We start from the raw sequence: 26,536 nt of genomic DNA, 5'->3' as shown, positions 1-26,536 counted from the left end.
CCCCTCCCCCGGCCCTGGGGCGCAGAGCTGGGCTGGCCGCCCCCCGCGTCACCTACCCAGCGTGGCGGCGTGGTGCTTCGGGCTGCTCACGCTGAGGTGCACGTAGTTGTGATGCATGTTGTCTGCAAGGCAAAGCCAAGTTATTCGTCTGGGGGCAAAAAAACCCCAAACCCCACCAGCAAAACCCAGCCCCTTAAAGGTAATGTGTGAGGTCAGACACCTCTGGGGCCCCCCAGGGCCAGATTAACCTTTTGTGGGCCCCCGTGGGGGCAGTGGAGCGTGGCGCGGGGACGTCAGCCCCCCGAGCAAGGGGCCGGCCCCCCTCTGCCCAGCCCAGTGCAGGGCACTATTTACAAACCGGCTGCCCGGCCATGTGCTGCCGGCCTGCCCCTTCCCCTTGGGGGCGGGCCCATGTCACGCCACACAGCCCCTCCCCGCCCTGCCCAGCACCCCCCAGCTCCCTATGGCCAGAGCCCCCCAGACCCACTATGCCCAGCACCACCCCCAGACCCACCCACAAACGCACAGCACCCTGCACAACACCCCCTCTGCCCACTGCCCCACCACAACTGCCCAGCACCCCCCACAGAACCCCCACTCCCATGTGCCCCAACACACCATCTACCCCGCCCCCTCACAGCCCAGCACCCCCCAGACCCCCTCCCCCACGCCCTGCCTCCCGGCCGCAGACCGGCCCTGCTGGGAGGCGACTGTCTGCTGGGCTGAGCCGGCAGCGCAGCCAGGGCTGGTCCCGGGGCCGGGAATCGCTCCGGCCCCTCGGGAGTGGCGCGATCAGCCAGGTCAGGGCCTGCCCCGGCCAGGCTCCCTCAGGACCCACTTGCCTGGAGGGGCCCAGCCAAGCCCCCCACACTGCGCCCCCATCAACTGGCTGAGACTGGCGGGGCTCCTGCCCCAGTCCCGGGTGGCTCAGGGCCGGGGGGACAGGGGGAACCCCAGGTGGTGGGAAGCAGAGACTGCCCGGAGCCGGGGGTGCACTGGGGTCCGGCCGGGGGGGCAGAGGGGATCTGGCGGCTGGGGCCAGGGGGCTGGCGGGGTCCCGGGGCGCAGAGCAAGCGGAGCAGGCCGGGGCCCCTTCTGAGCCTGGGCCCGGCTCCAGGGCACCACTGGCGCCATTGTGAACCCCGGCCCGGGGCCCCGGTGCTATTTTCCTTCTGGGGACAACAAAAAAACAACAAAAAAACCCAGCCCCTTAAAGGTAAGGTGCAAGGTCAGAGATTTCTGGGTCCATCTGGTGCTATTTTCTGTCTGGGGACAAAAAAAACGTGGCCCCTTAAAGGTAAGGTGCAAGGTCAGACACTTCTGGGTCCTCCTGATGGTATTTTCTGTCAGGGGGAACAAAACTAAACAAAAAACCCCTCCAGCCCATTAAAGGTAAGGTTCAAGGTAAGACAGTTCTGAGTCCGCCTCATGATATTTTCTGTCTGGGGACAAAAAAACGTGGCCCCTTAAAGGTAATGTGCAAGGTCAGACACTTCTGGGTCCGCCTGATGGTATTTTCTGTCTGGGGACAAAAAAAAAACAAAAAACCCAGCCCATTAAAGGTAAGGTGCAAGGTCAGACACTTCTGGCCCACGTCCCACTTGATGGTCTTTTCTGTCTGGTGACAAAAAAAAACCTCAGCCCCTTAAAGGTAAGGTGCAAGGTCAGACTGTGGGGTCTGACTGATGTTATTTTCTGTCTGGGGACAAACATCCACGCCCCTTGAAGGTAATGTATGAGCTCAGACACCTCTGGGTCTGCCTGATGTATTTTCTGTCTGGGGACAAAAAAACCCCAACCCCTTAAAGGTAATGTGTGAGGGCAGATACCTCTGGGGTGAGCGGGAATGTGGGGTGCAGGGGAGGGATGGAGGGATCGGGGGATGTGGGGGTGCAAGGGAATAATGGAGGGAGGGATTGGGGCAATGTGGGGTGCAGGGGATGGATGGATGGAAAGATTAGTGAATATGGGTGTGCAGGGGTGGGGATGGAGGGATGTGGGTGGGGGTGCAGGGGAGGGATGGATGGAGAGATTGGGGATGTGGGGGTGCAGGGGAGGGATGGACAGAGGGATCGGGGGGATGTGAGGGTGCAGGGGAGGGATGGATGGAGGGATTGGGGGATGTGGGGGTGCAGGGGAGGGATGGACAGAGGGATCGGGGGGATGTGAGGGTGCAGGGGAGGGATGGATGGAGGGATTGGGGATGTGGGGGTGCAGGGGAGGGATGGATGGAGGGATTGGGGATGTGGGGGTGCAGGGGAGGGATGGATGGAGGGATTGGGGACGTGGGGGTGCAGGGGAGGGATGGACAGAGGGATCGGGGGGATGTGGGGTGCAGGGGAGGGAGGGAGGGATGGATACTCTCTGGAGCAGTGTAATGAAGAAACCTGCCATTCTCCAAACAGCCACTGGGTGTCTCCCTGGGCCCGCCTAAAGCTGCCCAACCTCCAGGGCACACCCCAGCAGGATGTCTGGGTTCTCTCCCCAGCTCTGGGAGGGGAGTGGGGTCTAGTGATTAGAGCAAGGGGGGCTGGGAGCCAGGACTCCTGGGTTCTCTCCTGGCTCGGGGAGGGGAGTGTAGAATGGTAGGGAAGGCTCAGGGCCGGCATTACAGGCAGGGGGCCGCAAATGGGAAATTTGCCCCCCAAAGAATATTCAATGGGCCCCAATTCCTAGGTGCGGGTGATGGGGTCGAGTGCCCTCCAGTGCCCCCCAGAACACCCATGTGGTCCCCCACTAATGAGACCCTGGAGCCTACCCTGGAAAATGAATCCACCCCGCATGAACAGTGATCAGTTCTCATCCCCGGGCCTGCGCCGCGCACGGAGCTGCAACCTCTGAAGTCCCAGCTGCAGGGACCCAGCCCAGGTTCCGTAGTAGCTCCCTGCCTCAGTTTCCCCCTCTGTACAATGGAGACGACAGCCCTGCCTCCCTGGGTGTGTCAGGAAAAGAGCGGGAGGAGCCCAGACGCTATGGTGACGGGCGCTAGAGAAGTAGCTCAGTTCATGACGACCAGGGGTCCCTCCCGATGGACGGAAATACCCGGCCCCCGTAAAGGCACCGACCATGCCAAGCAGAACGAAGGCCACGTCGCTCCCAAATGCAGCCACTTCTGGGGTGCAGCCACCGTGTCATGGCAGCACAAAGTGCCCGCTTGGGCCGGCGAGCGAAGGGGGATCCTGCATCCCACAGGAGGCGATGTGGGGCAGCAGGATAGAGTTAAACTGACAGCCCACCCTGACCCCTGCTAGCTAATGTCCTGCTGGCCATGACCCCCAGCTGATGGGACCCCTCCCGAATCCATCCCCCCCCCGACTGCACTCCCCTCTCTCCCCAGGGGGATGGGACCCTTCCCCAATCCGCCACCCTGACTGCGCTCCCCCAGCTGCTGGGACCCCTCCCCAATCCACCCCCCCCGACTGCACTTCCCTCGCCCCCGCAGCTGCTGGGACGCCTCCCCAATCCACCCCCCCAGCCTGCACTGCCCTGCTGCCGCCCCGGCTGTTGGGACCCCTCCCCAATCCGCCCCTCCGGCCTGCACTCCTCTGCCGCCCCCCACAGCTTCTGGGACCCCTCCCCAATCCACCCCCCCAGCCTACACTCCCCTCACCACCCCAGCTGCTGGGACCCCACCCCAATCCACCCTCTGTCCTGCACGCCCCTCGCCACCCCAGCTGCTGGGACCCCTCCCCAGTCCACCCTCAGTCCTGCACTCCACTGCTGCCCCCCCCCCCCAGCTGCTGGGACCCCTCTCCAATTTCTCTGCTTCCCCCACCCCCTGCTTTAGATCCCCTCCCCCAAGACCCCGTAATCCCCCTTTAACAGAACATGCCTCAAGGAGGTTTTCGGATCCCCTGGGGGGGGGAATGACTCAGCCACCGCACCCCCCCCAGCCCTGCCATGAATGCTCAGCCACAGACACCCCACGACAGCTAGCACTGGTTGCCATGGCAAACCGCGATCTCCCACCATGCCCCGCGCCATAATGCCTGGGCCCAGAAATCACCGGCTCCAAAGTACCATTGCCCAGAGATTTGCCGGGGGGTGGGGGTGGGGGGGCAGGGAATGGGGCCCGGGGCCTTTCCCCTCCAGGGGACGCCGATCCCAAACCAGCCAGGCCCAGGCCTGTTTAACAGCCCCGGGTGTGACATGAGTTTGTTCGGTCTCAGCAAGCCGTCCCCCGGGGGGGCCCTGGCGGAGGGAAGAGGGCGGGCTGACCAATCCATGGACAATGCGCCCCACTCTCCCCATAGGGGGGGCTCCATGGGGAAAGGGGGCCCCTTGGTGATGGGGGAAGGTTGAGCGTCGGGGAGGGGCTGAACTGACTCTGGAGCCGACTAATCCACCCCTCCCTTGTCATCCCCAGATCTAACCCCCTAATGCCGGCCCTAGGATACCGGGCCCCATGGCCTCCCCTGCCGGTAAGCCCCTGACCCCCACCCCTCTCCCTGCCCTGTGGATCAGCCCCATGGGTCCATCTGCCCTGATACCCAGCTTCCCAGTGGGGTGCTCAGACAAACACCCCCCTGCCCCCCTGCCCAGATGATCGTGGGGCACGGGCTGGTGGGGTGACGATGACAGCCATGCAGCCAAGCATATCCTGCCCCCCCCAGCTCCTGGTTTCACCCCTTGTCATGGCCAGTGTTCCCCGTGGGAGGCAGGAGGGCAGGGGATGCACTCCGTGGGTTAACAGCCTGTGGGGCACGGGATGCGCCAGGGTCAGTGAGTGCTAGCCCCCCGCCGCCCGCCCAGGGTGTCCTAGCCCCTGGCACAGACCCTCCCTACCCAACTCAGCTCAATGTCCTTGGGGGAGAAACTGCTGGTTGTGGAGCAGCTGGGGGGCAAGAGAGGGGTGGGCAGCGATATGGGGGATACCCCAGACACACACCCAGTGCACGCCCCTAATGCGGGCACACACACAGTACATCCGGCCATGGGGAGACAGCGCCCAGCCCCCTCCCTGCAGCTCAGCCCCCCCTGCTGAGCCCCCTACCCTGCTCCCCGCAGCACAGCGCCCCCCGCTGAGCCCCCGCCCCACCCCCTGCAGCCCAGTGCCCCCGCACCAAGACCACCGCCTCGCTTCTCACAGCCCAGCACCCCCTGCTGAGCCCCTGCCCCAGTCTCCACAGCCCAGTGCCCCCTGCCGAGCCCCCACCCCACCCCTGCAGCCCAGTGCCCCCCCACCAAGCCCCCCGCCCTGCTCCCTGCAGCCCAGCACCCCCCGCTGAGTCCCCGCCCCACCCCCCTGCAGGCCAGTGCCCCGCCACCGAGTCCCCCACCCCGCTCCCTGCAGCCCAGCGCCCCCCGCTGAGCCCCCGCCCCACCCCCTGCAGCCCAGTGCCTCCAGCCGAGCCCCTGCCTCACCCCCTGCAGCCCAACGCCCCCCGCCGAGCCCCTGCCCCACTCCCCGCAGCCCAGTGCCCCCCCACCAAGCCCCCCGCCCCGCTCGCTGCAGCCCAGTGCCCCCACCGAGCCCCTGCCCCACTCCCCGCAGCCCAGTGCCCCCCCACCAAGCCCCCCGCCCCGCTCCCTGCAGCCCAGTGTCCCCCGCCGAGCCCCCTGCCCCGCTCCCTGCAGCCCAGCGCCCTCCGCCAAGCCCCCTGCCCCGCTCCCCGCAGCCCAGCGCCCCCCGCCGAGCCCCCGCCCCGCTCCCCGCAGCCCAGCGCCCCCTGCCAAGCCTCATGCCCCGCTCCTCGCAGCCCAGTGCCCCCCACCAACAAAGCCCCCCGCAACGCTCCCTGCAGCCCAGTGCCCCCCCACCAAGCCCCTGCCCCGCTCCCTGCAGCCCAGCGCCCCCCGCCAAGCCCCCTGCCCCGCTCCCCACAGCCCAGTGCCCCCTGCCAAGCCCCCTGCCCCGCTCCCCGCAGCCCAGCGCCCCCCACCAAGCCCCCTGCCCCGCTCCCCACAGCCCAGCGCCCCCTGCCAAGCCCCCTGCCCCGCTCCCCGCAGCCCAGCGCCCTCTGCCGAGCCCCCTGCCCCGCTCCCCGCAGCCCAGCGCCCTCCGCCGAGCCCCCTGCCGTGCTCCCCGCAGCCCAGCACCCCCTGCCAAGCCCCCCTGCCCCACTCCCCGCAGCCCAGCGCCCCCTGCCAAGCCCCCTGCCCCGCTCCCCGCAGCCCAGCGCCCTCTGCCGAGCCCCCTGCCCCGCTCCCCGCGGCGCAGGGCCCTAGTGCCGCTGTACCGACCGTGGTTGCTCTGGCAGGGCTTGATGGGGTTGTAAAGGTTCTTCGGGGGCCGGGCCGGGCCGTTGTCCTGGGACGCTGAGTTGAGGGTGGTGCTGTTGCTGCGCTCGGAGCGCGAGCTGGTCCCAGCCTGGTGCCGGAGAATGTCGACAAGAGCCCTGGGCGGGGGAGGCGGGGGGCAGCGCCCGTCAGACACCCACAGGTAACCCGGCCCCCCCGCCGGGGCACAGTCCCCCTCCCCAGCCCCTGGGGCTGCCCTGGCCTGCGCCGCCGGCCTCACCACTAGGGGGCTCTGGGCCCAGACAGACCCTGGGGCTGCCCCACCCGGCCTCGCCACTGGGTGCTCCCCCACTGTCCTGCTGGCCCCCCTTCCCGCTGCCATGCCCCACACCCAGCCCCACTCTCGTGCCCCCTCCCTTCTCCCCTCCCCATGGCCCCCAACTCCCCACACCTCTCCCCCCAGCTGCACCCCTCCCTCTGGCCTCCACCTCTCCCCTTGACCCCCGATCCCTTCCCCTCTCCCAGCCAGGGCCCCCTCCCCCTGGCCCCCAACTCCCCCCTGCTTCCGCCCTCCCCCCACCCCAAACTCCCCCTGCCTCTCCACTCCCCCCTTCCCCATGAACCCCAGACACTCCCCTCCCCCCTTTCCCCATGGCCCCCGACACTCCCTTCCCCCGGCCTCCAATTCCCCCTGCCTCTCCCCTCCCCTCCCGCGTGAACCCCTCATACTCCCATCCCCCCATGACCTCTGATACTCCCCTCCCCCCCTTCCCCATGGCCGCCTGACACTCCTCTCCCCGACCCGCTCCCTTCTCCCAGTCGTGGCCCCCTCCTCCGGGCCCCAACTCCCCCTGCCTCTCCCCTCCCCTCTCCCCTTCCTCATTGCCCCCAAACTCCCCTCCTCTCCCCTCCCCCCTTTCCCCATGGCCGCCTGACACTCCCCTCCCCCGATCCCCTCCCTTCTCCCAGTCATGGCCCCCTCCCCCGGGCCCCAATTCCCCCTGCCTCTCCCCTCCCCTCCCCCATGAACCCAGACACTCTCCTCCCCTCCCCCATGAACCCCTGATACTCCCATCCCCGCATGACCTCTGATACTCCCCTCCCCCCCTTCCCCATGGCCACCTGACACTCCCCTCCCCGACCCCCTCCCTTCTCCCAGTCATGGCTCCTTCCCCCGGGCCCCAACTCCCCCTCCTCTCCCCTCCCCCTTTCCCCATGGCCCCGACTCTCCCCTCCCCTCTCCCCCTTCCTCATGGTGCCCCAAGTCCCCCTGCCTCTCCCCTCCCCTCCCCCCTTTCCCCCTGGCCCCCGACTCCCCTCCCCCCCTTCCTCATGGCCCCTCAACTCCCCCTCCTCTCCCCTCCCACTTTCCCCGTGGCCCCTGACTCTCCCCTCCCCTCTCCCCCTTCCTCATGGCCCCCCAACTCCCCCTGCCTCTCCCCTCCCCCTTTCCCCATGGCCCCTGACTCTCCCCTCCCCTCTCCCCCTTCCTCATGGCCCCCCAACTCCCCCTCCTCTCCCATCCCCCTTTCCCCGTGGCCCCTGACTCTCCCCTCCCCCTCCCCCTTCCTCATGGCCCCCCAACTCCCCCTGCCTCTCCCCTCCCCTCCCCCCTTTCCCCGTGGCCCCCAACTCTCCCCCCTCACCTGGGCATGTTGATCTCCCGCCCCTGGGGCCGGCGGGAAGCCTTGCCAAAGGCCACCTTGATGCCCAGGCCCACGGCCAGGGTGAAGCTGATGACGCCGCAGACCACGTAGACGGTGCTGTTGCTCTGCTGGCGGGCGGCCTCGGAGCCCCCCGGCCCCCGGCCCCCGGGCCCGGCCGTGCTGCTGGCCTGGGTGTGGGCCCAGAAGGGGGTCTCCACGTTGGTGCAGCGGCCCTGCTCCAGCCGCATGGCCCGGTGCTCGCAGCAGAAGCGGTAGTGGCATGTGCCGCAGCAGAAGCGGTAGCCGCCCGTGGTGCAGTTGAAGGCAGCGTCGTACTGGCCCATGACGTCGTAGTAGCCCTGGCACGTCTCGGCCGCCCGGCCCCCCCAGGCCCCCGCCCCTGTGCCGTTGCCCCCCGCCAGCCGCTTGAGGTGAGCCAGCAGGCTGGGCAGCGCCCGGCTGTGGTTGGCTGGGCGAGGGGCCTGGAGGACCGCCAGGGCCGGCCGGCGGCTCAGGGCCTCCAGGGCGGCGCAGAGGAGGACAGTCAGCAGGTGGTACATGGTGTGCGGGGGGCGGGGGGGACGACACTGGGAGACGGGGGGCAAATGGGGGGGCAGGGAGAAGACCTGGGTTGGGGGAGGTGAGGAGGGCGCAGAGGGGCCCCAGAAGATGCAAGTAAATGGGCAGCTGGGGACAGGGACGGGGAGATGGGAGATGCACCAGGAGATGGCACCGGGTGGGGGGTACGGTGGGTCCCGTGAGACAGCCCTGGGTAGGGGGAATGGAGGGGCTCAGCAGATGGCACTGGGTGGCGGTGGGGGGGGGCGCAGAAGGGTGCCTTGACACGGCGCAGAGTTATGGGGTGGAAGTCAGGGCGTCTGGGCCCCGTTAGCTGATTCCTTCTTGTGGTTATAAAAAATGGATCAATCCGTATAAAAGAATCCGAGAGAGAAATCTGCAGAGAGAGAGAGAGAGATGGGGGAGTCGGCAGGTATCGCACCATGACCCCAACGAGCATAACGTCATCCCCACTCCTGGGACAGGCTCTTTTCCCCAGAGCCCCAGCTTCTGGAGTCGTGAGCTGTGGCAGATCTCTGTCCCCCAGAGCCCAGCGGGGGCAGATCTGGGGGATGGCCAGAGCGCTGCCCAGACACAGAGTCACCGAGATCGGGGCCCTCTCGCGCCGGGCGCTGCCCAGACACAGTGTCACTGAGATCAGGGCCCCATCATGCCGGGCGCTGCCCAGACACAGTCACCGAGATTGGGGTCCCGTCGCGCCGGGCACTGCTCAGACACACAGTCACCGAGATCGGGGCCCCATAATGCCGGGCGCTGCCCAGACACAGACTCACCGAGATCGGGGCCCCGTTGCACCCCAGCATTGTGACACTCCTGCATCCCCTCTGCCATATTATAGCCCCTGGGAACCCCAGATCTGAGACACCCCTGTGTCCTGGTGTCTGATTCTTTAGTGGTTATTGATTATTATTGATTTCCAATGAATTACTAGTTTAAAGAGCTGAGCGATTGTAGGTGTCTAGTCCCAGCAACAGGCACAACAGAATCAAGGGGATTGAGGCTGGGATCCCCAAAGTGTGACATGTTGAGGGGAAAGCAAAACTTAAGGCAATTTTTAGTGCCCCGTTTGTAAAGCCACAGATGCTCCAAGCTACATAAAAACGGAGCAGAGAGAAGGCGGGCGAGGCAATATCTGTCATTGGACCAACTTCTGTTGGAGAAAGAGACCAGCTGTCCATCTGTAGAGAGCTCGTCTCTGGGTCTGGCACTCCGCGTGTCACTCCGCGTGTCCCCAGCTAAATACAAGGTTGGGCAGATAGGTTAGCATCAGTGGTGAGCGCACATTCAAAATGATCTCCACCAACGAGAGAAATGGTCTGAAGTCAATAGGATGGAATTCAATCAGAACAAATGCAATGCACCCCACTTAGGAAGGACCAATCAGTGGCACACATACAGAATGGGAAAGGACGGCCTCGGAAGGAGTACTGCGGAAAGGGATCTGGGGGTCAAAGTGGATCACAAGTTAAATATGAGTCAACACTAACGCTGTTGCAAAATAAGCAAATATCATTCTGGGATTTATGGCAGGAGTGTTGTAAGCAAGACACAAGAAGTAATTCTTCTGCTCTACTCTGCGCTGATTAGGCCTCAGCTGAAGTATTGTGTCCTGTTCTGGGCGCCACATTTCAGGAAAGATTTGGAGAAAGTCCAGAGAAGAGCAACAAAAATGATTCAGGTCTAGAAAACATGACCTATGAGGGAAGATTGAAAAAAACAAACCAGGTTTGTTTAGTCTGGAGAAGAGAAGACTGAGAGAGGACGTGATAAGTTTTCAAGTTCATAAAGGGATGTTACAAAGAGGAGGGAGAAAATTCTCGTTAACCCCTGAGGACAGGACCAGAAGCAATGGGCTTACATTGCAGCAAGTTGGGGTTAGGTTGGACATTAGGAAATACTTTCCTAACTGTCAGGGTGGTTAAGCACCGGGATAAATTGCCCAGGGAGGCTGTGAAATCTCCATCATCTCCACCCGCCTCAGAGATTTGCGGGACAATGGACGCCCCTCGGAGATCCACCCCAGACGCGTGGCCAAACACAGCCAGTTCATCCTCAGCCGTGACAGTTGTACATCCGACAACAAACGCTTGGTCTAGACCATGGGCACTCGCACAGCTCCCCCATAGGCCGACCCTCTTCATGGGCCACCTCCCGAGAGAATTTCTGGGCAAATGCACCACAAACCCAACGATGCTCCTGAGCTACATCGATGATATTTTCCCCGTGGGCAGATGGCCCAAACTCCCCTGTCCATTTCCACCACAGCTTCAAGAACCACCCCTAGAATCCTCCCACACTAGGATCAACTTCCGGGGCACCACGGTCCTCTTCCACCCTGGAACCCGACAGACTACCATATACAAGAGACCCATGGATCACGCTGGCTACCATCACAGATCCAGTCCCCACCCAAAACACACCAATGGGTCTGTTATCTACAGCCAGGCATTCCGATACTGCAGAATACGCTCCGAGAAGGAAGTCCGGGATATTCACCTTAACACGCTGAAAACCGCCTTCACCAAACAAAGACACTCCGCCGGAAAAGTCGATCGCATCATGGAACGGGTGAGACAAATACCCCAAGAGAACCTGCTTCAATACAGAAATAAAACCTCCCCTGACTGCACAAGCCTAGTTAAGAACATAAGCACGGCCAGACTGGGTCAGACCAAAGGTCCATCTAGCCTAGTATCCTGTCTTCTGACAGGTGGCAAATAGAGGCTAGGGACACCATCCCTGCCCATTCTGGCTAATAGCCATTGATGGACACATCCTCCATGAATTTATCTAGTTCTTTTTTGAACCCTGTTATAGTCTTGGCCTTCATAACATCCTCCGGCAAAGAGTTCCACAGGTTGACTGTGCATTGAGTGAATAAATATTTCCTTTTGTTTGTTTTAAACCTGCTGCCTATTAAACTAACACCCCACAACTACAACCCATACTTGATGGGGACCCCATTCTGAGAAAGCTTTTCTGAACCTCCTCTTCTGGCCTTTCAACAACCCACCAACCTTTCCAAGCTCATCAGCAGAAGCAAGCTCCCCACAGACCAGGAACCACGAACTCAATGCAACACCAAACCCGGCCAGATCAACAGATACAAAACCAGCAGCCATATCTCCACCACTACAATGGTCAACAGCTTTCAAGAGCCAAGGGTCTTGCACACGCCAGTCACAAAACATGGTGTCCCCCATCCAGTGGACCAAATGCCCCAGTCACAGCAATGTGGGTGAAGCCAGGCAATCCGATGCTTCACGCAAAATTTGCCTTGGCAAGGAATTGATACCGATGATCTTAAGTGAAGATGGGTAATAGACTAACCTGTCGCAGAAGGACACCCCAACATCACTAGGGTGAGTAAGTTAGAGATGGGCATTTGTATGAATATCCACAGCACCCATCCGGCCCAGATCGACAAGTAAGGGGGAGGTCCAGACCATCAGACTCCTCTGCCATGCCAGGGACGGAGCAGGATGCCCATCTGTTTTGCTACCACCAGCTCCCCAAGAAAGGGTGTGAGTCTATCAAAGGAATGGTACCAAAGAGCAGCGTAATAGTCCATGACTGCAACATTTTACTAGACAGGGCTGTTGCAGCCACGTTGGTCCCAGGATATTTGAGAGACAAGGCGGGTCTGGTCATATAGTTCACTGGACCAACTTCTGACAGAGAGAGAGACGTGCTTTCACGCTGCCCAGAGCTCTTCTCCGGGTCCAGGAAAGGCCTAGCAAAGTTCGGAACGGATGCTCCCCACGTCGCCTTGTGAACGCAGCGGCTGGGTTTCCGGGTAGGACTCAGAGGTGGGAGAAGGGTTCACCTCCAGGAGACAGGGTGTTTTTCTCCTAGAATAGCCCAACGTGGTATCGGTTCAGTGTTCCTGCAATTGGCCGGTATCATTTGGGACAGATGCCGCTGCCCCCAAATGTTGTCAGGACCCCAAAACTCTGCGTCACCCTTGGGCCCCTTATGCTAAGGCTCATAGGCCTCAAACTTGATCATAAAGACTCAAACCACGGGCCTGGGGTGTCCTTGAGTTACCGTTAAATGAAAAGCTAAGTTAGGTCTCTGGGCTAGTCCCTAGGTACCCCCAGATCTGAGACACCCTTGCATCCCTCTGCTGTATCACAGCCCCTGGGTACCCCCAGATCTCAGACACCCCTGAATCCCCTCCGCTTGATCACAGGCCCTGGTTACACCCAGATCTGAGACACCCCTGCCTGCCCTCTACTGTATCACAGCCCCCGGGTATCCCCAGACCTGAGACACCCCTGCATCCCCTCTGTTGTATCAAACCCCCGGTATCCCCAGACGTGAGACACCCCTGCCTCCCCTCTGCTTTATCACAGCCCCCAGGTACCCCTAGATCTGAGACCCCCTGTGTTACCTCTGCTTTATCACAGCCCCCCTGGGAACTCCCAGATCTGAGACAACCCTACATCCCCTCTGCTGTATCACAGCCCCTGGTACCCCCAGATCTGAGACACCCCTGCATCCCCTCTGCGGTATCACAGCTCCCAGGTATCCCCAGATGTGAGTGTGACGAAGTGGGGGGTTTTCTTGGTTTTTCCTTGATTTCCAATGGTTTGCATGCAGAGGGGATGGGACTCAGTTTCCCTGGGTGTTACTGGTTTAAGGGGTGATGGGAGAGGGAGTTTGTTGTTACAGGGGACCTGCTTGGGAACTTGGGACCCCAGGCAATGGCCTGGAGAATGGAGACCCCAGCGACTGGTGACCTGGTGACCGGGAGGCCCAGCTCAGGAGTCACAGCAGGGTCCCGCCAGTGGGAGGACAATGGGCTGTGAAGAGAGGACCCCGGTGAATTCCAGCCAGAGGGGGGCCAGCCAGAGGGCAGAAGGGGGGAGAGGGGGCCCAGGTGATCCTGTTTACCTGGAGAGAAGACAATGGACAGAGGCGGGGCTTGGGGCCGGTGAGATCAGATGCCCAGCTGGGAAGGGGGGGGGCGGCTCTGGGCTGGAGAGAGGGAGCAGGCAGAGCCCACCTGGATGCAGGGGACACTTGGATGAGCTCTGCTGTTGGAGGCCAGGCCTGAGGCCCTGAGAGTGACGCTCAATAAACCCTCCTGTGTTTCGCTGGCTGAGAGTCGCTCCGGGCTAGAGATCAGGGGGGCATTATTCCCTCTGGGAGTGGGGGCTCCGGGGGTCAGAGCGAGTGGACTCCCTGAGGGGGCCCACGGCAGAGACAGGCGTGCTAAGGCTCAGAGAGGTGCGGTTCCAGGAGGTGGAGGGGGCTAACAGCCGAGAGAGAGTGGACCCCCGAGAAGGGCTGTCACACTGAAGGGGGTTCCCCCCAGGGACTGTACGGGCCAAGAGTAGGCACAACCTCGGAGTCCGTGACAATATGAGACACCCCTGCCTCCCCTCTGCTGCATCACAACTCCTAGGAACCCCAAAATCTGAGAACCCCTGTGTCCACTCTGCTTTATCATTGCTCCTGAGCAATGTTCCCTCTAATTTTTGACAGGCCGTGTGTGCAAAAAATTTCTTCTGTGCAAATTGTTGTGCTTCTGTGCAAATGTTTGTGCGCGCGGTGTTTCGCCGTGTGGGCAGGGTTTAGGATCTGTGTGTGTGCGCACACGCACACGGCTTACAGGGAACAGTGCTCCCGTGTACTCCCAGATCTGAGATACCCCTGCATCCCCTCTGCTGTATCAAAGCCCCTGGGAACCCCCAGATCTGAGACACCCCATCTTCCTCTGCTGTATCACAGCCCCCAGGAACCCCGAGATCTGAGACACCCATCTTCCTCTGCTGTATCAAAGCCCCCGGGAACCCCCAGATCTGAGACAGCCCATCTTCCTCTGCTGTATCAAAGCCCCCGGGAACCCCCAGATCTGAGACACCCCATCTTCCTCTGCTGTATCAAAGCCCCCGGGAACCCCCAGATCTGAGACAGCCCATCTTCCTCTGCTGTATCACAGCCCCCAGGAACCCCCAGATCTGAGACACCCCATCTTCCTCTGCTGTATCACAGTCGCTGGGTACCCCTAGATCTGAGACACCCCTGTCTTCCTGTGCTGTATCACAGTCGCTGGGTACCCCTAGATCTGAGACACCCCTGTGTCCCCTCTGCTGTATCACAGCCCCCAGGAACCCCGAGATCTGAGACACCCCATCTTCCTCTGCTGTATCACAGCCCCCAGGAACCCCCAGATCTGAGACACCCCATCTTTCTCTGCTGTATCACAGCCCCCAGGAACCCCCAGATCTGAGACACCCCATCTTCCTCTGCTGTATCACAGCCCCCAGGAACCCCCAGATCTGAGACACCCCATCTTTCTCTGCTGTATCACAGCCCCCAGGAACCCCCAGATCTGAGACACCCCATCTTCCTCTGCTGTATCACAGCCCCCGGGAACCCCCAGATCTGAGACACCCCTATCTTCCCGTGCTGTATCACAGTCGCTGGGTACCCCTAGATCTGAGACACCCCTATGTCCCCTCTGCTGTATCACGGCTTCCAGGAACCCCCGGATCTGAGACACCCGTCTCCCCTCTGCTGTATCACATTCCTGGGAACCCCCAGATCTCAGACTCCCCTGTGTTCCCTCCCTGCCCAGTTTGTGACTGTTAGTGGATGTGTGAATCCACAGCAGGGTGTTAGTGAGGGGTGTGTATGTGTGTTCTTGTGTTTGCATGGCTGGGGCAGTGCATGGGGGGTCGCTAGGTGTGTTTGTGTGTCACTGAGTTTGTGTCCCTCTCACCCTGTTGTCAGCACTCACCTTCTTCAGGACGTGTGGAGTAGCTCTGAGGGTGAGCAGGAGGGTTATGGAAGTGTGTTACAGTGTGTTCAGGTGTGACTGTGTGTCAGCATGTGTAGCTGTGAGGGTGTGTTAGCGTGTGTGTGAGTCTGTGTGTTTACAGGTGTGTTCTGGACCTCGGCGTTTGTGTCTTTGTGTCTGGGTGACAATCTGCATGTGTTGGAGTCTTTGGGTAGGTGATGGTGTTTCTGGAGCACTGTGCCTGTGTTTGTGCATAGTTCATTGTGTTCCTTTGTGTGTGTGTAATTCCTTGTGTCTCTGTGCAGGTGTGTGTGTGCACATAGTTCATTGTGTCCCCATGTTTGTGTCTGTGTGCCTTTCATGTCCCCGTGTTTGTGTGTGTGTAGTTCGTTGTGTCCCTATTTGTGTGTAGTTCTTGATGTCCTTTTGTGTGTGTGTGTGCGCATGTGTAGTTCGTTGTATTCCTGAGCGTGTGTACACATGCATAGTTCATTGTGTTTCTGTGTGTGTGTGTGTGGTTTGTTGTGTCCTTGTGTGTGTGTAGATCATTCTGTCCCTGGGTGTCTCTGTGTGCGTAATTCGTTGTGTCCCCGTGTGTGTGTGTGTAGTTCATTGTGTCCCCGTGTGTCTCTGCAGCAGGTGTCTGCCATTCACTCTCCATCTGTCTCTTTCATCCTCCCTTTGTGTCTCTCCCCTTCCCTCTCCCTACTGCCCTGCGCCTGACCCAGGGCAGCCCCGGCCTCGCCATGCACCCCATCACCCTCCTCTGGTGTCTTCTCACATCGCCGGCCCCGCCACCACCCTGCGCCTTCAACGCCCGGGCCACCGCATGCCCCCACTGCAGGGGGGGCCTAGCCCAGCCACGGCTGTGACACGGGCACCTCAGCTATCCCACAATGCACAGCCACCCATTGGCCATTTACCCATAATCCTCGGCTCCCCTTGCTCCCACAATGCCCCTGCGTTGGCCAATTACCCACAAGCCATTGCTCCTGATTCCTGACAGAGCCACTGAGAAAGCGGAGATCCCTGGGAGGGGCAATTACCCACAATCCCCTGCTCCCGGCAGTGTGGCTATGGGGCAGGCATTCCCAGAATGCCCCTCGGAGGAGCAATTGCTCACAATGCCCTGCTCCTGGCAGTGTGGCTATGGGGCAGGCATTTCCAGAATGCCCCTTGGAGAGGAAATTACCCACAATCCCCTGTTCCTGGCAGCGTGGCTATGGGGCAGGCATTCCCAGAATGCCCCTCGGTGGGGCAATGACCCACAATCCCCTGCTCCTGGCCAGTAGAGGAGGAGGGGGCTGGGCGAGAGGAGATGCCCCCCAGCCTAGCTGCTCCAATCGCCCCATGGCTAACAGCACAGGGGGCCCTGCTTGTGCCAGTGAAAGGGGGCCCAAGCCAGCAGCGCCCAGGCTGCTGCACCCCGGAAACCAGGCAGGGTCTGGGGCTCACCGAGCCAGTCGCCCCCGCGCAGGATGCAAAAGCACAGGGGGTGGGTCCTAGATGTGTGGGACGTGCCCACATCCGCACCACCGTGCAGCTCCCCATGCGGTCTCCACGCCCAGACGGGTTCCCCGGCGCGGCTACCTCGGGAAAGAGACGGCACTGGGAAAACCTGGGCAGGTGGTGACCCTCATCCCTGCTCCCCTGTCAGAGCCGGGGAGAGAACCCAGGAGTCCTGGCTCCAAGCCCCCTCCCCCTCCGCTCTCTAACCATTAGACCCCAGTCCCCTCCCAGAGCCAGGGATAGAACCCAGGAGTCCTGGCTCCCAGCCCCCCTTCCCCCCAACCATTAGACCGACCCCTGCCCTCTCAGTATTAGGGAGAGAACCCAGGAGTCCTGAGATGGGCTCCTTGGCCAGGTTGTTCTGTGTAGGTCCCCACTGACACACACGTCCCCACACCCAGCAGTGGGGGTGTTCCCTGGGGCCTGCTGATCCCTCAGGATCGGGCCCTGCCATGGAAACACCCCCCCCCCCCATTCCTCATTCATCCGACAGCTTCCCGAAGCCCAAAGGATCCAGGCAGCCTGTGCTGTTTCCATGGCGACAGCTCCATGGAAACTGCAAGCCCATCCCCCACCTTGTCTCTTCCCCCCCCATCCCCTTTCCCCTTCAGAGAGCGGGGGCGGGGGGGGGGTACACTCCCCAGCCCTGCCAAAGCCCCACAGGAGCTAATGGGCTTTCACAGGGCCCTGGCGGGGGGTGACGGGGCTGCAGCAGGGCCATCAGCCCCACAAGCAGGGGTCCGAGCCAGCTCCTGAGCCCCACAAGTCTGTCAGTCCATCCTCCATCCCCACACCTCTGTCTGCCCATCCCCACACATCTCTCTGTCCATCCATACATCCCCATGTTTGTCTGTGTATCCATCCATCCCCCACCCCACATGTCTGTCTGTCTGTCCATCCATCCATTCGGCCATCCATCCTCACCCCCCTCCATCCATCTCTCCGTCTCGTCCATGCCCCACACCGGGAGCGATTCCACCCCCCAGGGAAGTCGCCCCCAGCATGTGCACCATCCCTGGCCCAACTGTCTGGGCGTTAACTAGTCAGCTGCGGGGGGCAAACACCCATTGACAGCAACAGCGGGACTAGTCCCTGAAGGAGAATTTAAGGAGGCTGCAGACTTCCGAATACCCGAAGTATGTACACACCTGCACACACACACTCCCATGCCCGGCCCCACACAACCATTCACACACACACACCTGCACACACACACCTGTGCACTCACACACGGGCCCACACATTCGTTCCCCAGCACTCACGGGTGCCTTAACGGACTACATGCAGCCCTCACACATGTACAATCATTGACACACACTCAGCCATGCACAATCATTGACACACCCATGCACACAGACGCTCCGCCGTGCACAATCATGGACAAATGTACACGACCTCTCGGCCATGCACCATCATTCACACACGCACAGACACACCACCGTGCAGAACCATTGATGCACGCACACACGGCTGCTCAGCCGTGCCGTCCTGGACACACGGACACTCCGCCATGCACAATCACGGACACACGCACGCTCAGCCGTGCACACCAGTCCCAATCTCCGACAAGGACTCTGCAACTGACAGTAAGGAGATCACAGGGGAGGCGGGATGACTGTACCCCTCCCTCGGCCCTACACTTCAGCCCTGTATCTCGCCACCTAAACTTATAACTGGTGCGCAAAGCCACCCATGGCCTACATCTTGGCAGCAGCAGGCCAAAGGCTAACAATTCCCTAAACCAGCCGGAGACATTCTTTGTTTGCACATCCTCGGACAGAGATCCCACGTATGGCTCAGCAAGTGTCGCCTATTGTACCGACTCCGTGGCTAAACAACAACTGGCTCACCCGTGTGTTTGGCCTTGTGTTCCCTCCGGGCCCCCTGGAACATGTCCTGGTTCGTACGCGACGGCCGGGTTACCGCTAGCTAAAGGAACTGGTCGACGGCTCAAGGTAACCGTTCTGGAAGCTGTCAGCTGCGTGTGTGTGTAACAACCCATTTAGGGCGTGTTACCGGGAGACTAACTCACACCCTAACAACGCGGGGTAGCTGTCACCGCCAACAACAGGCCAAAGAAAGCCCCAGTGAGCGAGCATCCCAGGATCCTTTGCAGTTAAGCTAACTTTAAGGAGCAGCATTTTACTGAGCCTTGTGCAGATTTCACCATGGCGGCAAAGCGATGTTATAATGCTAGAATGCAAGGGGTGTGACGGCTAACAGCCCCCCTAAAAAGGGGCTAAACATTGAGGTGTTGAGGCTGTTGGACACAAGGCAATGGAGAATGTTGAAATCAACCAAAGTGCAGACGGAGCCTGCACCAAAAGAAGGAAATGCTATCGTTCCAGGCCTGATCTAAAGAGGAACGAGGATATTTAATACCTTCGGCTGGGATGCAGGCTGGCAGAGAACGACCATTGTCCAGGACTGTCGGTGCACCTCTCTTTGCCAACCGGCAATCAATAAATCCAATCCAGGCAGATTTATCGAACGAATCCCACCTCTAAGCCCAGTGAAATGCCCGGTTATCAATGAATTGGTTATTGATTATCGGCAAGTGACCGATCGTCGATGAGTCGCTCTTAACAGTCGTTGACACACAACACACGTGCACGGGCACACACCCGGCCACCGGTGTACGTTTCTAGGCACATACACACGGCACCTGTTTCCTTAAAGAGGAATAAACATGTCAAAAGCCCGGAAGATGCGGCAATGAGGAGTTGTTGTTTTTTAAATGGCTCATCAGCTTCGTATGCTCCAGCCAGGAAAATACCAAAGAAGTCATCTCGCATCAGTTTGACTCAGGGTATGTGAGAGAGAGAGAGCATTAGATGGTGTGCGCGTGTTTGTGTCTGTGTGATAGAAAATGCAAATAGATCCTGCATGGTGTATTTCCTGGAGGTCTTAAGCCAAGAATTACAAAGAGAAAAGCTGGATATATTCAGATGCTTTGGATTCATATTAAAAATAACCACAACACATACACGCAATATGGGACACACACAAATCACTTCAGCAATGTCCACACAAATTGTCTCACACACACATACAAAGCAGAAGCCACACACAACACACAACACCCCCACAAAGCACAAATGCTGTGTGTCTCACACACTGACACAAACTGGAGTGCACACATGGCCACCAGCCATGACACACATGCCCCAAGAGTCATCACAATCACACCACACGCATGCACACGCACACCAGGTCATGCACACAAAACCTAACAGCAGCAGCACACGCGCACCACCCCAAACCTTGACACACAATCAACACAAGCTTTCCATGCACACAAGCACAGACAAACCAAAAGCAGTACACACACACACACACAAACACAGAGTTAACACAAACCTTGACATACCCCCAACTCACACACACAATCAACAATAGCAGCACACACAATCAAGATAAAGATTGACACACAGCTGAACCCTCTCTCATACACACACACTCAGCACAAACCATGCCACACTGCTCTCTCTCAAACACACAATCAACACATCCCTTGACACAAACCCAACTCACACACACAATCAACACAAACCTTCACACACACAACCAGCACAAAGACTGACACACAACTGAACTCTCTCACACACATTCAGCACAACCTTTGACACACATGCACACACACACACAAACCAACACAAACTTTGACACACCCAAACACACACACACACACACACACAGACACAACCCAACCCCCCGCTCACACATACAATCAGCACAAACGTTGACACACACTGGCTCTCTCTCTCACACACACACTCAACACAACCCTCAGGTTTCAGAGTATGCATCCGATGAAGTGAGCTGTAGCTCACGAAAGCTTATGCTCAAATAAATTGGTTAGTCTCTAAGGTGCCACAAGTACTCCTTTTCTTTTAACACAACCCTCAACACCCACCCACCAACTCTCTCACACACAGCCCTTGACACACACAACTCACACACGTGCACAACCCTTGACACACAGCCCAACTCGCTCACACACACTCAACACAACCCTCGACACCTGCCCCCCCCCCAGCTCTCACACAATCAGCACAAACCGTGATGCACACAACGGCATTAGCACATACACACACACACAAGCCCCATTGCTCATGCCAGGCTGCAATCAACGAGACACTCACACAAACACAAGGCACCCATCCTGTATGACACCCGTCTCTGAGCGGGCCCCCCCTCTTTGCCCGAGAACGGCACCCAAGAACTAAGCCCCCAGAGGCATCAGCTGCTCTGAGAAAACACACACACACACACACACACACACACACACACACACACACACAGAGTTACAGCCTCCTTCCGTGCTTAATTTGTAATGAAAGAGGTGCCGGGGCGAGGAACTGCCGAGCCCAGAGGTGCCAGGGCTCAGCCCTGGCACAAGGTAAGCATTGCCCACCAGCCCTCCCCTCACCGTGCCCTCTGGGCCGTGGCTCATGCTGCCCGAACGCGCCCCTCCGCACCCGGCTTCCCTGGAGGAAGGCGCCCAAGTGGGGGGGCCAGGCCGTAACCGGCACAGGTGGCAAATGGGGTGGGGTGGTGCCTTGGCGCGGGGGCTCGCTCTTACCTCGACCCGCCAGTAGAAAACCAGCTCCCGTTTACAAAACCCCAAGTGCCTTTACTTCGGCTTGAAAAATATCGCAGTGGCAGATGCAAAAAAAGATTTTTTTTTTAAAGATGGGGGGCGGGGGGGGGAGGAGGACGAAAGAGCCGGTGCCCAGCGCCCCCACTTCGTGCCCGGTGCCCCCTCGTCTAGCCCCGGCTTGGACAGAGGCCAGTGCCCCACCCCTCCCACCCCTCCTTTCCCCTACCCAAAAAAAAAATAAAATCTTTCCGCACTTTCTATTGACACCCCCCTCCCCCTCCACAAATCCTTGGCTGGGGAGGGGAAGCCAGCGGGTGAATTAGACATTCTGCTGGGGCCATGCCATTGGCTGGCCAGCCGTGGGATAGGGAGGGGGGAGAGGTTTTCCATTGGTTGAGGCCGCCCAATGGGGGGGTAATTACAGCCCCCCCCTTTTTTTCCCAATCCCTGGAAATCCCCCCCACCCTCCGCTCTGCTCTCCACTCCCTCTACCCCAGGAAGGGGGGGAGGGAAGGTTTCATTAACAAAAAGGGTGAACTCCCAGCTTCTGATTGGCTGAGGAGCGGGATGCAGGAGCGCCTGATTGGCCGGGGCGGGTTGTCCGTCTCCATCCTTTTTGCAGCATTCAGTTGGGAAGGGGGGATTGGGGAGCTGGTGGCTGGTTTAGCTTAAAGTGGTGGGGTTGATCGGGGGGGCAGAGAGAGAGAGAAGGAAACTATGGGGGGGGGGGGCTCAATAGATTGAAAGAGAAGCAAGCAAGCAAGCAAATGTGGATGAAGAAACAGCAAGCCAGTCAGCTGGCCATGACCCTGTAACTTTTGGTGCATCTTGCTAACTCCCCTCCTAAGGCCCCCATGGGACGCCTCACCTGCAGGAGGTGCAGGAGGGCTGGCTCCTCCTCACAAATTAACCCTGGGACCAAGATTAAAGAAAAAGAAGCCAAGTCACGGCGTGCAGAGAAGGGGCTGGACCCCCGAGCCATGGCCAGCCAGCATGGTGGAAAGGGCGTGGGGTGGGGGGCTGAAACTCAGGAGAGCTTGTCAAACTCACTCGCTAGCTATTTTGGGGAGATGCCGAGCTTGGCCGATGAAGGCACGACATTTTGATGAAAACAAAAAAAACCCTAGCCTGCTCGAAAATTACCACGGCCCATGCTCCGTGGACTAAAAACTGGCTAACTGATAGATCTCAGAATATAGCTGCAAACAGGGAATCGTCATGGAGCGGGATGGTTTCCAGGGGGGGTTCCTCAGGGCTCAGCCCTGGGCCCTCCACTATTCAACATTTTCATCAACGGCCTGGAAGAAAACATACGCTCACCACTGATGAGCTTTGCACGACAATTGGGGAAAATAAACCAATGCAGCAGGTGGGTCGGCAATTCAGAGCGACCGGGCACAAGTAAACAACGGGTGTTTTAATATGGGTAAAGACCAACATGTCCACCTAGGAGCAAAGGACACCAGTCATGCTTACGGGCTGGGGGACTCTCTCCTGGGCAGGGCGAATCTGAGAAACATTTGGACACCAATCATCTGACCCTGAGTTCCCCACGTGTTGCTGAGGCCACAGGGCTAACACGATCCCAGGATGTGCAAACAGGGGCATCTAGAGTGGGCACAGACAGGCTATTGGGCCTCTGGATTTGGCCCGGGTGTGCCCAGTTCTGGTGCCAACCGTTCAAGAAAGATGCCAATAAATTGGAGAGGGCTCACAGAAGAGCGACGAGAACGATTGGAGTGACGGATTTCAGGAGCCCAAGCTAGAGAAGGTTAAGAGGTGACTCGATCCCTGTCTTCATGGGGAACAAATATTGAATAATGGGCTCTTCGTCTAGCAGAGTTGGAGTTGAAGCTAGACCACCTGCGCTTGGAAATCAGGTGTAAATGTTGAGCCGTGTGAGTAATTAACCATGGGGATACTTTCCCAAGGACTGTGGTGGATTCTCCAGCACAGGGCCATTTTTAAATCAAGATGGGCTGTTTTTCTAAACACTCTGTGCTGGGAATTATTAGGGGCTGGTCTCTGGCCTCGACACTCCAGGGGGTTGGGATAGTCACAGCAGGTCCCTTGTGAAGGAGAAACTGAGGCACAGAGAAGGCAAGCAACTTGCTCGAGGTCACCCAAAGGAGAAGTGGGAATAAAACCCAGTGTTCGGAGTGCCAGCCCAGGGCTCTACCTGCTAGCCCACACTGCCTGTAGCCCAAGAAGAACCAGACTTCTTAGGTGCACCCCAGAGGTGGGCGCATTTGCTGCACAATTTTGACAGCGAAAGAAACACCATGGAAACCCGTGAAAGGACTTGAAAGGGGATCCCCAGCAGGCTGCTGAGTCCCCCAGGAGTTCTTCCTCTTAGAAGGATGACAATCTACTATCGTGAGCCGCTCACAGAGTCACTCCTTTCCCTCAAGTGAGCAAGGTGGCTCTTTTCAGTGCTGGAGGTCCCTGGTTCAAATCCCCCAGGGCCAGGAGATGCTGTACCCCGAGAGGCTGAGGATAAAAAGGGATTGGAGGGCAAGCTGGGGAGAGGGTGGGGAATCAGAGCTAAGGGGGGGGCACTAGGGATTCAGGAAAGGGGGGGTCTGGATCTCAGCTCCAGCCAGGCTCCTTATACCTCCTGCAGCCCCCCACAACTCACACCAGGCTCCCTCCCCTGCCCCAACAGGCCCTTGTTCACACCACCAGATGGGAGGCACGGACCCCTTCTATTACTGAGCCCAGCTAGGCAGCATCTCCCTGCCCCCGCCCAGCTGCTCCCTGTTCTCACCTCTCTACCCATCCCCAGGCCTGGCACTGGTGCCCCTGGGTTTGCTTACGCTCCCAGCTGGCACTGGGCACCGGGCTGTTGGAGACAGGACATGCTGCTGGCTTGCCCGGGGATGTGACAACATCCAGGGGTGGAGAATGGAGGGATGCACCCCCTAGCCCCAGGCTGGGGAGATAGGGTGCTGGGGGGGACAGGACGGGATCAGGTTCCCCCACAAATCCAGCATCCCCCCAATGCTGACACTGACCCAGGCTTCCCTCCATGCAGCTTGGATAGCTTCTGTGCCCGCCAGGCCTGGATAACCTTTACAGCCCAGCCTACAACGCCTGCGCCCGCTCCAGCCCCCAAGGCTGCGTTGGCATAAACAGGCCAGGAGACGCACTTCATGCCAGTGACGCTGTTAACCCTGTGAGAGATCATCCTCACCAGGGCAACGGAACTGGATTCCCCGTGGGTGGGAATGCACAGCAGGCTGGTTAGTCTGCATTAGAAACCCCTGCTTAATTCGGTTCAGTTTGTCTACACGGGGACACTTGGGAAGGTTAATCCAGATCAACTCCAGGTCTGAATTCAAAGTGAATTTGTTAAACCTTATTAAGCTCTGGCGTGAATGCGCCCATTCCAAATTCAAGTGTCCTGATTTTGCTTTATCTTCATATCCTGAAACTGAACTAAACCCGTCCACACAGGGATAAAATGTGGTTTAACTCATCCAAATTAATTCTGAAAGTGGATTAACTGTCCTCGTGACCCCCTTCTTGACAAACTATTAACCCTTTATCACCTTTTTCAATGACTTAGTTGAGCCATTTTAAATCCATGGGCGGATGCACATTCAGAATTAAAATGTCCTGAATTTTATTAATTTGAATTTAGTTTAATTCACTTTCAAAGTGAAGTGGCTGCAATGTGGTGCCAGGCAAGGGGTCCCTGTATAACAAGGCCAATGCACTACTCCAGAGGGGCCGCGTCCCGGCGCCAGGCAAGGGGTCCCTGTATACCCAGCCCCCGTGCTCCACCCCAGAGGGGCCACGTACCAGTGCCGGGTCCCCCTATACCCAGCTCCCACACCTAACCCCAGAGGGGCCTTGTCCCGGCCCTGGACAAGGGGTCCCTGTATACCCAGCCCCCGTGCCCCACCCCAGAGGGGCCGCATCCAGGTGCGGGGGCTCCTGGGTTGCTCTCGGAGGCTGGGATGCCGGGGGGAGGGGAAGGGGCTGTCGCTGGAATCAGCAAAATGTGGCAATTTGCTCAATTAACCGATGTTCCCGGCATGGAACATAATCCCGTTGCCCTGGAGACGGCAGCACCACGGTAACCGGCTGGGTCTATGTTCCAGGCCTGCCCCTGTCGGAGGCTGGCACTAGGAGCAATAGGAGTGGGGGGGCGGACATCGGGGGGCTGAGCACATCTGTGCCCCCCCCGCAGGGGAAGGTGGGAGGGGGATCAGAGGGGTGGGAACTGGGGGGTGATGGGGTGAGGGAAGTGGGGGAGGGACACTGTCTGGGAATGGGAGCGCGCTGAGACTGGGGGGGCTGATGGGGGGCACGAGGCTTTGAGGGTCACAGAATATCAGGGTTGGAAGGGACCTCAGGAGGTCATCTAGTCCAACCCCCTGCTCAAAGCAGGGCCGATCCCCGACTAAATCATCCCAGCCAGGGCTTTGTCAAGCCTGACCTTAAACATATCTAAGGAAGGAGATTCCACCACCTCCCTAGGTAACGCATTCCAGTGTTTCACCACCCTCCTTGTGAAAAAGTTTTTCCTAATATCCAACCTAAATCTCCCCCACTGCAACTTGAGACCATTACTCCTTGTTCTGTCATCTGCTACCACTGAGAACAGTCTAGAGCCATCCTCTTTGAAACCCCCTTTCAGGTAGTTGAAAGCAGCTATCAAATCCCCCCTCATTCTTCTCTTCCGTAGACTAAACAATCCCAGTTCCCTCAGCCTCTCCTCATAAGTCATGTGTCCCAGTCCCCTAATCATTTTTGTTGCCCTCCGCTGGACTCTTTCCAGTTTTTCCACATCCTTCTTGTAGTGTGGGGCCCAAAACTGGACACAGTACTCCAGATGAGGCCTCACCAGTGTCGAATAGAGGGGAACGATCACGTCCCTCGATCTGCTGGCAATGTCCCTACATATACATCCCAAAATGCCATTGGCCTTCTTGGCAACAAGGGCACACTGTTGACTCATATCCAGCTTCTCGTCCACTGTAACCCCTAGGTGCTTTTCTGCAGAACTGCTGCCGAGCCATTCGGTCCCTAGTCTGTAGCGGTGGATGGGATTCTTGCTTGCTAAGTGCAGGACTCTGCACTTGTCCTTGTTGAACCTCATCAGATTTCTTTTGGCCCAATCCTCTAATTTGTCTAGGGCCCTCTGTATCCTAACCCTACCCTCCAGCATATCTACCTCTCCTCCCAGTTGAGTGTCATCTGCAAACTTGCCGAGGGTGCAATCCACACCATCCTCCAGATCTTTTATGAAGATATTGAACAAAA

At 59.1% G+C, this 26,536-nt stretch overlaps 1 protein-coding gene across 1 annotated transcript in view; it reads right to left on the bottom strand.

The window, feature by feature from the left end:
* Window positions 1-21,430, bottom strand: part of SHISA7 (shisa family member 7) — a 31,533-nt gene extending 10,103 nt beyond the window's left edge. Inside the window, exons 1-4 of the mRNA XM_037888189.2 lie at window positions 21,248-21,430; window positions 7,827-8,781; window positions 6,184-6,338; window positions 57-122 (exon numbers count right to left, since the gene is read on the bottom strand). Coding sequence (XP_037744117.1) covers window positions 57-122; window positions 6,184-6,338; window positions 7,827-8,386 — 781 coding nt within the window. The 5' untranslated portion in view covers window positions 8,387-8,781; window positions 21,248-21,430. The remainder of the gene's footprint in view (window positions 1-56; window positions 123-6,183; window positions 6,339-7,826; window positions 8,782-21,247) is intronic.
* Between the last annotated feature and the right edge of the window lie 5,106 nt (window positions 21,431-26,536).

The sequence above is a fragment of the Chelonia mydas genome, chromosome 23 (genome assembly GCF_015237465.2).
Source record: "Chelonia mydas isolate rCheMyd1 chromosome 23, rCheMyd1.pri.v2, whole genome shotgun sequence".
NCBI lineage: Eukaryota > Metazoa > Chordata > Testudines > Cheloniidae > Chelonia > Chelonia mydas.
Note: the sequence above shows the minus strand (reverse complement) of the source record. Positions and strands in the feature narration are given on the sequence as shown.